The 14,321-nt window shown below is 40.4% G+C and overlaps 1 protein-coding gene across 5 annotated transcripts in view; it reads left to right on the top strand.

Moving 5' to 3' along the window:
- The first annotated feature begins 416 nt into the window (after positions 1–416).
- LOC139758172 (RNA-binding protein 25-like) overlaps positions 417–14,321 on the top strand; it is a 419,675-nt gene continuing 405,770 nt past the window's right edge. For all 5 annotated transcript variants that reach the window (XM_071679363.1, XM_071679360.1, XM_071679361.1 and 2 more), the window contains exons 1-2: positions 417–508; positions 13,133–13,233. In XM_071679363.1, coding sequence (XP_071535464.1) covers positions 13,155–13,233 — 79 coding nt within the window. In that variant the 5' untranslated portion in view covers positions 417–508; positions 13,133–13,154. The remainder of the gene's footprint in view (positions 509–13,132; positions 13,234–14,321) is intronic.

The following is a 14,321-nucleotide window of genomic DNA, read 5'->3' as shown; positions in this document are numbered from 1 at the left end:
TAGTAATATATGTTTTCCTCCATTACCATAAGTTTCACATTGTTAGTCTAATTCGATCGTTATGTGTCACTATTTGCCGTAGTTGTCTGATATATATTAGTCCATACGACTATATAGTTACTTGTAGTCAAAAGAAGCATATAATAGTTCATATCTACCATGCAGATGTAATATCTACCATGTAGATGTAATATCTACCATGTAGATAAGGTAGTTTAGTGGTCCTCAGGTTCCCACTTGGCGGTTCTCCCTCACGGTTCCCACTACAAATTCACGATTGTCTTACAAACATCATACACATATTTCATAAATGATAATATAAAACTATAATTTTTTAAATAAATGTTAAAAATCACTTTACCTTTTATTAGTACAAATTGTAAAACGTTTGTAATAATTTCTTTCTTTCTTTCAAAGAATCGCGTAGTTGCTGAACGCCATTTTCTCCAGGAGGAGGAAGGTTGGTGGAGATTCCTGATTTCACCTTATTATCGGCGTTACTGAGTCTGTGAGTATTAATGATTGTCCATAAATATAAACCATAACCCTCATAAGAACGTGTGGATATGATAAGATAGGCGTATGTAGTGTAGTACTCGCAGAAAAGCAACAAAATGGAGTGTATACATTGAAATGGGAGATGGAAGGCTGTATTGACGTGGACAATCTCGTCCAGCAGATGAGATGTGTCTTCTTCTCATGTCTCGCCCTGCTACCTACCATATAGCTGACACATTACCACTAAGACAACTACTATGATGTTAACATTTTAAAGTTGAATTCAAAATCAAATTGACAAGTTGGTGTGTGGTGTATATGAGGACTCTGGTCCTTAGCTTGAGTCAGACAACTACAATATTGGACTTGTAACTGTGGCGGGAAAACACAACCATCTACAAACTGCCACTTGCTCCTCTAACTGTTGAAAGGCAAGAAAATGTCGATATGGTCATTTTCTACAGTAACATAACGAGTTATGGGTAATATATGGTTGACCGTCTTAAGTGTAGCAGGTTATGTAGCAAGACTGGGTTAACATTATGTAGATCAGGTATCTACATCTCAGGGTTAACAATATGTAGATCACGTATCTACATCTCAGGAGGGTTAACATTATGTAGATCAGGTATCTACATCTCAGGGTTAACAATATGTAGATCAGGTATCTACATCTCAGGAGGGTTAACATTATGTAGATCAGTTATCCTCATCTCAGGAGGGTTAACATTATGTAGATCAGGTATCTACATCTCAGGGTTAACAATATGTAGATCAGGTATCTACATCTCAGGAGGGTTAACATTATGTAGATCAATTATCCTCATCTCAGGAGGGTTAACATTATGTAGATCAGGTATCTACATCTCAGGGTTAACAATATGTAGATCAGGTATCTACATCTCAGGGTTAACATTATGTAGATCAGGTATCTACATCTCAGGAGGGTTAACATTATGTAGATCAGGTATCTACATCTAAGGAGGGTTAACATTATGTAGATCAGGTATCTACATCTCAGGAGGGTTAACATTATGTAGATCAGGTATCTACATCTCAGGGTTAACAATATGTAGATCAGGTATCTACATCTCAGGAGGGTTAACATTATGTAGATCAGTTATCCACATCTCAGGAGGGTTAACATTATGTAGATCAGGTATCTACATCTCAGGGTTAACAATATGTAGATCAGGTATCTACATCTCAGGGTTAACATTATGTAGATCAGGTATCTACATCTCAGGAGGGTTAACATTATGTAGATCAGGTATCTACATCTAAGGAGGGTTAACATTATGTAGATCAGGTATCTACATCTCAGGGTTAACAATATGTAGATCAGGTATCTACATCTCAGGAGGGTTAACACTATGTAGATCAGTTATCCACATCTCAGGAGGGTTAACATTATGTAGATCAGGTATCTACATCTCAGGGTTAACATTATGTAGATCAGGTATCTACATCTCGGGGTTAACAATATGTAGATCAGGTATCTACATCTCAGGAGGGTTAACATTATGTAGATCAGTTATCTACATCTCAGGAGGGTTAACATTATGTAGATCAGGTACCTACATCTCAGGGTTAACATTATGTAGATCAGGTATCTACATCTCAGGGTTAACATTATGTAGATCAGGTATCCACATCTCAGGAGGGTTAACATTATGTAGATCAGGTATCTACATCTCAGGGTTAACATATGTAGATCAGGTATCTACATCTCAGGGTTAACATTATGTAGATCAGGTATCTACATCTCAGGGTTAACAATATGTAGATCAGGTATCTACATCTCAGGAGGGTTAACATTATGTAGATCAGGTATCTACATCTCAGGAGAGGAAGTCTGTAGTGAGGAGGACTCTGAAGATCAAGGAAAATGTGGGATTATTGATTGATTTGATGAAACATTTACAAATAATGAGAACGTATGAAAATCTGACCTAACATCCCACAATGAACAAGATTAATGTTGATTGATGGTATGTTGTAACATGTTGTACCACATGAAGTGATGTAACATGTACCACATGAAGTGATGTTGTACCACATGAAGTGATGTTGTAACATAATGTACCACATGAAGTGATGTAACATGTACCACATGAAGTGATGATGCGACGTGTTCAGGAATGTGTGATCCTCTCACATCAACAGGATGTAAACATGACCTTAGCATTGATATAGATCTTTCTTATAGAAATATCTTTCATATAACTTTGAAAATATGGTGAATGTTGCTTGGTAATAATGGACAGTAACTAAGGTTTTGATATTTACAAGTGTAGTGGAAACTTTTTTATTGTTATAACATTCTTGATTGGTCTTTTTTTTATTGTTATAACATTCTTGATTGGTCTTTCCCTAGTATAATGCTGCCACCATATTAACTAAGAGACTAGATCGTTTCTGGGAAAAACAAGCAGAAATATAACAAGAAAATACACTCGACCAGACATGACCTGAAATATTTACATTTAGACGAGGAGTTGACAGGAGAGGATGCCATAGGAGGCCAACTGTCAGAAGAGGGTCTGAGTATGAGATTGGATGAGACATAAGAATATTTCTGAAATATACCAGAATAACTCTGTGTATGCCTTTCAGATTACTCAGGTTATGTGTAGATAAGCTTGTAAAACAAAATCTGAAAGAGAAAAAAAGTTGCAGCTTATCAGAGAAAAGAATAATTATTTCACTTTAGTGGTCCCATGAGATTGGTCTCCCTAATACTGAAATAAGGTTTAGATACAGAAGTAGTAAAGTGAGAAACTGCTTCTGGTATAAAATGAAGGAACATCATATATGAGAACTGTTAAACAACTGAGAAGCAAGGAAGTTGTGGCAAAAGCCTTGTAATATGTAGAAAGTTGCTGAAATGTACAATAATGAGACGCTGGTGTATGACATCCAAGTTGGCTAAGTTGCGTTCCAACTCTAGGATGAGACCTCTGGATCAGTGTGTCATCATTTGTTTGTGGATTTTGTTTTTTGTCTCAGTATTGAAGAAAAAGAATATAATAATGATTGAATCGTCACTAAACTCTCAATATAGTTGTGGTAAAGATGAGCTCAGATCGGTAATGATAAAGTAATACATACAGGGAATTTATGGAGAGCATGTGAAGCGTCTGGGGTAAACCATGGAAAGATCTGTAGGGCCTGGATGTGAAAAGGAAGATGTGGTTTCTGTGCATTACACACGACAGCTAGAGGGTGAGTGTGAACGAATGTGATCTTTTTTGTCCGTTCCTTATGCTGCGTTGCTGGAGGGTGGGAGGGCGTTGCAAAAATGGGTATGTTAGAAGGAATAGTGGTTCCATCAATGTTATATGGTTGTAGGGTGTGGGCTATAGATAGCGTTGTGCGGAGGAGGGTGGATGTGTTGGAAGTGAGATGTTTAAAGACAGTATTTGGTGTGAGGTGGTTTGATCGAGTAAGTAATGAAAGGGTAAGAGAGATGTTTGGGAATAAAAAGTGTGTGGTTTAGAGAGCAGAAGAGGGTGTTTTGAAATGGTTTGATCACATGGAGAGAATGAGTGAGGAAAGATTGACCAATAGGATATATGTGTCAGAGGTGGAGGGAATGAGAAGTGGGAGACCAAATTGGAGGTGGGACGATGGTGTGAGAAAGATTTTGATCAGTTAGGGCCTGAACATACAGGAGGGTGAAAGGCATGCAAGGAATAGAGTGAATTGGAAAGATGTGGTATACCGGGGTCGACGTGCTGTCAGTGGATTGAACCAGGGCATGCGAAGCATCTGGGGTAAACCATGGAAAGTTTTGTGGGGCCCGGATGTGGAAAGGGAGCTGTGGTTTTGATGCATTATACATGACAACTAGAGAATGAGTGTGAATGAATGTGGCCTTTGTTGTCTTTCCTAGTGCTATCTTGTGTCCATGTGGGGGAGGGGGTTGTCATTTCATGTGTGAGGGGGTAACGACGGGAATGAATATAGGCAGCAAGTATGAATTATGTACATGTGTGTATATGTATATGTCTGTGTATATATATATATAGATATATATATATATATATATATATATATATATATATATATATATATATATATATATATATATATATATATTCCCTGCGTGTCGTAGAAGGCGACTAAAAGGGGAGGGAGCGGGTGGCTGGAAATCCTCCCCTCTCGTTTTTTTTTTTTTTTTTTTTTTTTTTTTTTTTTTTTTTTTCCAAAAGAAGGAACAAAGAAGGGGGCCAGGTGAGGATTTTCCCTCTAAGGCCCAGTCCTCTGTTCTTAACGCTACCTCGCAAATGCGGGAAATGGCGAATCGTATGAAAAAGAAAAAAAAAAATATATATATATATATATTATTAGGTACAGTAGGGGTGAGGGTCAAGTCAATTGGGAGGTGAGTTTGAATGGAGAAAAACTGGAGGAAGTGAAGTGTTTTAGATATCTGGGAGTGGATCTGTCAGCGGATGGAACCATGGAAGCGGAAGTGGATCATAGGGTGGGGGAGGGGGCGAAAATTTTGGGAGCCTTGAAAAATGTGTGGAAGTCGAGAACATTATCTCGGAAAGCGAAAATGGGTATGTTTGAGGGAATAGTGGTTCCAACAATGTTGTATGGTTGCGAGGCGTGGGCTATGGATAGAGATGTGCGCAGGAGGATGGATGTGCTGGAAATGAGATGTTTGAGGACAATGTGTGGTGTGAGGTGGTTTGATCGAGTAAGTAACGTAAGGGTAAGAGAGATGTGTGGAAATAAAAAGAGCGTGGTTGAGAGAGCAGAAGAGGGTGTTTTGAAATGGTTTGGGCACATGGAGAGAATGAGTGAGGAGAGATTGACCAAGAGGATATATGTGTCGGAGGTGGAGGGAACGAGGAGAAGAGGGAGACCAAATTGGAGGTGGAAAGATGGAGTGAAAAAGATTTTGTGTGATCGGGGCCTGAACATGCAGGAGGGTGAAAGGAGGGCAAGGAATAGAGTGAATTGGAGTCATGTGGTATACAGGGGTTGACGTGCTGTCAGTGGATTGAATCAAGGCATGTGAAGCGTCTGGGGTAAACCATGGAAAGCTGTGTAGGTATGTATATTTGCGTGTGTGGACGTGTGTATGTACATGTGTATGGGGGGGGGGTTGGGCCATTTCTTTCGTCTGTTTCCTTGCGCTACCTCGCAAACGCGGGAGACAGCGACAAAGTATAAAAAAAAAAAAAAAAAAAAAAAAAAATATATATGTTGAAATGTATAGGTATGTATATGTGCGTGTGGATGTGTATGTACATTTATGTGTGTGTGTGTGCGTTGGGCCATTCTTTCGTCTGTTTCCTTGCACTACCTCTCTAACGCGGGAGACAGCGATAAAGTATAATAAAAGTAATGATAAAAAACTATGTAAGTAGGAGAGATGGCCAAAGAGCATTATTAGATTATATGTTAATTGATAGGCATGTGAAAGAGAGACTTTTGGATGTTAATGTGCTGAGAGGGGTGCTTGGAGGGATGTCTCATCATTACCTAGTGGAGGCGAAGGTGAAGATTCATAGAGGTTTTCAGAAAAGAAGAGAGGATGTCATGGTGAATGGATTGGTGAGAGTAAGTGAGCTTGGAAAGAATACTTGTGTGAGGAAGTACCAGGAGAGATTGAGTTCAGAATGGCAACAGGTTTGGATGGTATTGCAGTGGAATTTATTAAAAAAGGGGGTGACTGTATTGTTGACTGGATGGTAAGGTTATTTAATGTATGTATGATTCATGGTGAGGTGCCTGAGGATTGGCAAAATGCTTGCATAGTGCCATTGTACAAAGGCAAAGGGGATAAGAGTGAGTGCTCAAATTACAGAGGTATAAGTTTGTTGAGTATTCCTGGTAAATTATATGGGAGGGTATTGATTGAGAGGGTGAAGGCATGTACAGAGCATCAGATTGGGGCAGAGCAGTGTGGTTTCAGAAGTGGTATGTGAGAAATACTTAGAAAAGCAAATGGATTTGTATGTAGCATTTATGGATCTGGAGAAGGCATATGATAGAGTTGATAGAGATGTTCTGGGGAAGGTATTAAGAATATATGGTGTGGGAGGCAAGTTGTTAGAAGCAGTGAAAAGTTTTTATCGAGGATGTAAGGCATGTGTACGTGTAGGAAGAGAGGAAAGTGATTGGTTCTCAGTGAATGTAGGTTTGCGGCAGGGGTGAGTGATGTCTCCATGGTTGTTTAATTTGTTTATGGATGTGGTTGTTAGTGAGGTGAATGCAAGAGTTTTGGAAAGAGGGGCAAGTATGCAGTCTGTTGTGGATGAGAGTGCTTGGGAAGTGAGTCAGTTGTTCGCTGATGATACAGCGCTGGTGGCTGATTCATGTGAGAAACTGCAGAAGCTGGTGACTGAGTTTGGTAAAGTGTGTGAAAGAAGAAAGTTAAGAGTAAATGTGAATAAGAGCAAGGTTATTAGGTACAGTAGGGTTGAGGGTCAAGTCAGTTGAGAGGTAAGTTTGAATGGAGAAAAACTGGAGGAAGTAAAGTGTTTTAGATATCTGGGAGTGGACCTGGCAGCGGATGAAACCATGGAAGCGGAAGTGAATCATAGGGTGGGGGAGGGGGCGAAAATTCTGGGAGCCTTGAAGAATGTGTGGAAGTCGAGAACATTATCTCGGAAAGCAAAAATGGGTATGTTTGAAGGAATAGTGGTTCCAGCAATATTGTATGGCTGCGAGGCGTGGGCTATGGATAGAGTAGTGCGCAGGAGGGTGGATATGCTGGAAATGAGATGTTTGAAGACAATATGTGGTGTGAGGTGGTTTGATCGAGTAAGTAATGTAAGGGTGAGAGAGATGTGTGGAAATAAAAAGAGTGAGGTTGAGAGAGCAGAAGAGGGTGTTTTGAAATGGTTTGGTTTCGTGGAGAGGATGAGTGAGGAAAGATTGACCAAGAGGATATATGTGTCAGAGGTGGAGGGAACGAGGAGAAGTGGGAGACCAAATTGGAGGTTGAAAGATGGAGTGAAAAAGATTTTGAGAGATCGGGGCCTGAACATGCAGGAGGGTGAAAGGTGTGCAAGGAATAGAGTGAATTGGAACGATGTGGTATACCGGGCTCGATGTGCTGTCAATGGGTTGAACCAGGGCATGTGAAGCGTCTGGGGTAAACCATGGAAAGTTTTGTGGTGCCTGGATGTGGAAAGGGAGCTGTGGTTTGGGTGCATTATTACATGACAGCTAGAGACTGAGTGTGAATGAATGGGGCCTCTGTGGTCTTTTCCTAGCGCTACCTTGCACACATGAGGGGGGAGGGGGTTGTTATTCCATGTGTGGCGAGGTGGCGATGGGAATAAATAAAGGCAGACAGTATGAATTATGTACATGTGTATATATGTATATGTCTGTGTGTGTATATATATATATATATATGTGTGTACATTGAGATGTATAGGTGTGTATATTTGCGTGTGTGGATGTGTATGTATATACATGTGTATGTGGGTAGGTTGGGCCATTCTTTCGTCTGTTTCCTTGCGCTACCTTGCTAACGCGGGAGACAGCGACAAAGCAAAATAAATATAAATAAATAAAATATTTTTATACTTAATTGCTGTTTCCCACATCAGCAAGGCAGTGCCAGGAAACAGATGAAGAATGGCCCATCCTCTTATATATGCACATATACACATATACATACATGTACATATATACACTTGTACATATTTCTACTTCCTTGCCATCATCCATTCCCAGCTCCACTCTGCCCCACAGGAAACTGCATCGCTACCCACTGCTTCGGTGAGGTAGCGCCAGGAAAACAGACAAAAAAAAGGCCACTTTCATTCACACTTATTCTCTAACTGTCATGTGTTATGCACTTAAACCACAGGCCTTTCTATGGTTTACCCCAGATGTTTCACATGCCCTGATTCTGTCCATTGACAGCACATCAACCCAGGTATACCAAATTGTCCCATTTCACTCTTCCTTGCACGCCTCTCATCCTCCTTTATGTTCAGGTCCTGATCACTCAAAATCCTTTTCACTCCATCCTTCCTCCTCAAATTTGGTCTCCCACTTCTCCTTGTTCCCTCCACCTCTAACACATATATCCTCATTGTTAATCTTTTCTCACTCATTTTCTCTATATGTTCAAACCATTTCAACATACCCTCTGATCTCTCATCCACACTCTTTTTATTTCCACACATCTCTCTTACCCTTTCATTACTTACTCGATCATACCTCCTCGCATCCTATATTGTCCTCGAACATTTGATTTCCAAGACATCCACACTCCTCTGCACAACCATTTTATAGCCCATGCTCTTTCGTGTGTGCATGTTCTTATGCTTGCAGGGCACAAAGCAGTTGGAGAGAGAAACATAGGACTTAAAGAAAGAAGAGCAGTTTTTCTCTGAGGTTGTGCCTGGCATCCAATTTTTCCTGTTTTTCTTAACCTGCTTGAAATTCCCCTCTTTTTTGATAAACTTTTTTCTGTGTTTTTTGGTGGTTGCTTTTAGTTGGCACTGTGATCTGTCAATTGTGAGAGATCTAGTTTCTGTGAGCTAGTGCAATGGTAAAAGCAGCTTGGAAGCTTACTCATTGATTGAGAATAAACTCCAACAGTTGAGTAAGGGCTTCAGTTGTTCTAGAATTATTTGAAAAGGGTAAACAAAGTAGAGTTTCATCATGTGTTGAATGAGGTTAGGATGGAATTGTAAACTAATGTTTCTGAGCAATACCTCATTCTTGCAGGACACCATCTTAAAGAGAAAATATTATTAATTTTCAGGACCTATATTTATCCCTGGGATAGGGGAGAAAGAATACTTCCCACGCATTCCTCATGTTTTGTAGAAGGCGACTAAAGGGGATGGGAGCGGGGGGGCTAGAATCCCTCCCCTCCTTGTATTTTGACTTTCTAAAAGTGGAAACAGAAGGAGGAGTCACGCAGGGAGTGCTCATCCTCCTCGAAGGCTCAGATTGGGGTGTCTAAATGTGTGTGGATGTAACCAAGATGAGAAAAAAGGAGAGATAGGTAGTATGTTTGAGGAAAGGAACCCAGATGTTATGGCTCTGAGTGAAACGAAGCTCAAGGGTAAAGGGGAAGAGTTGTTTAGGAATGTCTTGGTAGTTAAGTCAGGAGTTAGTGAGAGGACAAGAGCAAGGGAAGGAGTAGCAGTACTCCTGAAACAGGAGTTGTGGGAGTGTGTGATAGAGTGTAAGAAAGTAAACTTTAGATTGATATGGGTAAAACTGAAAGTTGATGGAGAGAGATGGGTGATTATTGGTGCATATGTACCTGGGCATGAGAAGAAAGATCATGAGAGGCAAGTGTTTTGGGAGCAGCTGAATGAGTGTGTTAGTAGTTTTGATGCACGAGACTGGGTTATAGTGATGTGTGATTTGAATGCAAAGGTGAGTAATGTGGCAGTTGAGGGAATAATTGATGTACATGGGGTGTTCAGTGTTGTAAATGGAAATGGTGAAGAGCTTGTAGATTTATGTGCTGAAAAAGGACTGGTGATTGGGAATACCTGGTTTAAAAAGTGAGATATACATAAGTATACATGTGTAAGTAGGAGAGATGGCCAGAGAGTGTTATTGGATTACATGTTAATGAATAGGTGCGTGAAAGAGAGACTTTTGGATGTTAATGTGCTGAGAGGTGCAACTTGAGGGATGTCTGATCATTATCTTGTGGAGGCGAAGGTGAGGATTTGTAGAGGTTTTCAGAAAAGAAGAGAGAATGTTGGGATGAAGAGAGTGGTGAGAGTAAGTGAGCTTGGGAAGGAGACTTGTGTGAGGAAGTACCAGGAGGGACTGAGTACAGAATGGAAAAAGGTGAGAACAAAGGAGGTAAGAGGAGTGGGGGAGGAATGGGATGTATTTAGGGAAGCAGTGATGGCTTGCGCAAAAGATGCTTGTGGCATGAGAAGCGTGGGAGGTGGTTTGATTAGAAAGGGTAGTGAGTGGTGGGATGGAGAAGTAAGATTATTAGTGAAAGAGAAGAGAGAGGCATTTGGACGATTTTTGCAGGGGAATAATGCAAATAAGTGGGAGAGGTATAAAAGAAAGAGGCAGGAGGTCAAGAGAAAGGTGCAAGAGGTGAAAAAGAAGGCAAATGAGAGTTGGGGTGAGAGTGTATCATTAAATTTTAGGGAGAATAAAAAGATGTTTTGGAAGGAGGTAAATAAAGTGCATAAGACAAGGGAACAAATGGGAAGTTCAGTAAAGGGGGCTAATGGGGAGGTGAAAACAAGTAGTGGTGATGTGAGAAGGAGATGGAGTGAGTATTTTGAAGGTTTGTTGAATGTGTTTCATGATAGAGTGGCAGATATAGGGTGTTTTGGTCGAGTTGGTGTGCAAAGTGAGAGGGTTATGGAGAATGATATGGTAAACAGAGAAGAGTTAGTAAAAGCTTTGTGGAAGATAAAAGCCGGCAAGACAGTGGGTTTGGATGGTATTGCAGTGGAATTTATTAAAAAAGGGGATGACTGTATTGTTGACTGGTTGGTAAGGTTATTTAATGTATGAATGACTCATGGTGAGGTGCCTGAGGATTGGCGGAATGCTTGCATAGTGCCATTGTACAAAGGCAAAGGGGATAAGAGTGTGTGCTCAAATTACAGAGGTATAAGTTTGTTGAGTATTCATGAGAAATTATATAGGAGGGTATTGATTGAGAGGGTGAAGGCATGTACAGAGCCTCAGATTGGAGAAGAGCAGTGTGGTTTCAGAAGTGGTAGAGGATGTGTGGATCAGGTGTTTGCTTTGAAGAATGTATGTGAGAAATATTTAGAAAAGCAAATGGATTTGTATGTAGCATTTATGGATCTGGAGAAGGCATATGATAGAGTTGATAGAGATGCTCTGTGGAAGGTATTAAAAATATATGGTGTGGGAGGCAAGTTGTTAGAAGCAGTGAAAAGTTTGTATTGAGGATGTAAGGCATGTGTACGTGTAGGAAGAGAGGAAACCGATTGGTTCTCAGTGAATGTAGGTTTGCGACAGGGGTGTGTGAAGTCTCCATGGTTGTTTAATTAGTTTATGGATGGGGTTGTTAGGGAGGTAAATGCAAGAGTTTTGCAGAGGAGGGCAAGTGTGCAGTCTGTTGTGGATGAGAGAGCTTGGGAAGTGAGTCAGTTGTTGTTCGCTGATGATACAGCGCTGGTGGCTGATTCATGTGAGAAACTGCAGAAGCTGGTGACTGAGTTTGGTAAAGTGTGTGAAAGGAGAAAGCTGAGAGTAAATGTGAATAAGAGCAAGGTTATTAGGTACAGTAGGGTTGAGGGTCAAGTCAATTGGGAGGTAAGTTTAGATGGAGAAAAACTGGTGGAAGTAAAGTGTTTTAGATATCTGGGAGTGGATTTGGCAGCGGATGAAACCATGGAAGCGGAAGTGAATCATAGGGTGGGAGAAGGGGCGAAAATTCTGGGAGCGTTGAAGAACATTATCTCGGAAAGCAAAAATGGGTATGTTTGAAGGAATAGTGGTTCCAACAATGTTATATGTCTGCGAGGCATGGGCTATGGATAGAGTTGTGCGCAGGAGGGTGGATGTGCTGGAAATGAGATGTTTGAAGACAATATGTGGTGTGAGGTGGTTTGATCGAGTAAGCAATAATAGGGTAAGAGAGATGTGTGGTAATAAAAAGAGTGTGGTTGAGAGAGTAGAAGAGGGTATTTTGAAATGGTTTGGTCACATGGAGAGAATGAGTGAGGAAAGATTGACCAAGAGGATATATATGTCAGAGATGGAGGGAAAGAGAAGTGGGAGACCAAATTGGAGGTTGAAAGATGGAGTGAAAAAGATTTTGAGTGATTGGGGCCTGAACATGCAGGAGGGTGAAAGGTGTGCAAGGAATAAAGTGAATTGGAACGATGTGGTATACTGGGGTCGACGTGCTGGCAATGGATTGAACCAGGGCATGTGAAGCATCTGGGGTAAACCATGGAAAGTTCTGTGGGGCCTGGATGTGGAAAGGGAGCTGTGGTTTGGGTGCATTATTACATGACAGCTAGAGACTGAGTGTGAACGAATATGGCCTTTGTTTTCTTTTCCTAGCGCTACTTCGCACACATGAGGGGGGAGGGGGTTGTTATTTCATGTGTGGCGAGGTGGCGATGGGAATGAATAAAGGCAGACAGTATGAATTATGTACATGTGTATATGTGTGTATGTCTGTGTGTGTATATATATGTATACGTTGAGATTTATAGGTATGTATATTTGCTTGTGGATGTGTATGTATAAACATGCGTATGTGGGTGGGTTGGGCCATTCTTTCGTCTGTTTCCTTACGCTACCTTGCTAACGTGGGAGACAGTGACAAAGCAAAATAGATAAATGAATGAAATAAATATTTATCTGTGTGCGTTTTTAAGGTTTGAATCCTTAATTCTTGGTGCATGAGTACTTTGGTCAGCTGCTGTACAGTAGATACTTTTGCTGGTAATATTTATAGAAGGATGAATGTTGGTAAACTTGAAAAAGAATATTTAATGTTAAAGTATTATTGCAACATTCAGTCATTCCTACTGTATAATCTTCAGACCACTGCTGAATATCTGAGAATCTTAGTGAGTTTGGCACTTCTCTGTGGCAAGGGTGTGAAAAGTTTTACTTGCGTTTCTGTCTAAATACCTCACCATTAATCTTTTTGATATTTTTTCAGAGAATTGTGTGGGCTCGTTGACATGGCTTTCCCACCTCGACCTCCACTTATGCCAGGTGTTCCATTACCGACGATGATGGGGGCTCCTTTCACCATAACAAGTATGTGATCAATTGATATATATTAACTTGTCCTTTGTGACTCATCCAGAATTTGTGCTGTTAATGTCATGGAGAGCTTTTGAAAATAATGCGTTATAAAAATTTGTAGTTTGCTGTTTGAAATACTGTAGTGTGTATGTTCCCTAGTAGCTGTAGGTTAGAACATTTTTCATCCTTTGTTAAGAGTACTTGTGGTAACGGCCATGGTATCCAAGCTGTTGTTTATTGATTGGTAATGGTAAATGGTAAAGTGATGGATGGGTATGTTGAAAAAATTTTGTACTTTAACCTCTCCTAATGTATGAGGCATAAAAAATGATTATAAGGGTTTCCACATACCTTCACTTTTACCACCAACCTTTACCTCTAATGCCTCCTCTGTGGTATGTCCTGTAAGCATGAGAGATTCTCGGATAAAATATCTAGGAAATTCCAGGATAGGACCTACCAGTTCTTGATATTACTGGTGATGAAGTACAGCCCCCTCCATCTTCCACTAACCAGTCAATCATGGTAGCAGCAACTTACTTCTTTAGAGCCTTCTTGTGGCCCATCAGGGACTTCTGCAAAGGTGATGTCATTAACCCACCCACTCCCTGCAACTAGCATCCCAGAATTCTTTGGGATCACATACTGGCAGAACATCTGCCACGAGACTGGCTCTTTCCATTCCATGGATCAGTATCCTTTTTCTTTCTTTTATCTATGTGTTATTTAGTTAATTACGAGAATTGTGTACTGTATGTGTGCTATGGTCATTGTTTTAGGATGATAATGCTATTATACGTAGACGTTAGTGGACTCTTGACTGTTTATGGCTGTCATGATTGCAAAGTCACCTTTAATGAGGTTTTATCAGTGTAGTACAGTACAATCTTGTTAAAGAACTCATTCCAGAAGAGCCCATTATTTCTCTTCTTACAAAAGTAGATACAGACTTTTTCTGACTTTCTACCAAGAAGCCAGTGAATTAAGTCGCCATCAGCATGTAGAATATTTTGGTGCCGTGATAGGGTCTTGTCTTTTAGTGATTTCATATGAGAAAATCATATTGTTTTCCTAAGTCTTCTTTTGGGGTACAAAAATAA

This window comes from Panulirus ornatus, chromosome 29 (genome assembly GCF_036320965.1).
Source record: "Panulirus ornatus isolate Po-2019 chromosome 29, ASM3632096v1, whole genome shotgun sequence".
NCBI lineage: Eukaryota > Metazoa > Arthropoda > Malacostraca > Decapoda > Palinuridae > Panulirus > Panulirus ornatus.
The sequence above is the reverse complement of the archived record's forward strand: the minus strand, read 5'-3'. Positions and strand labels throughout refer to the sequence as shown.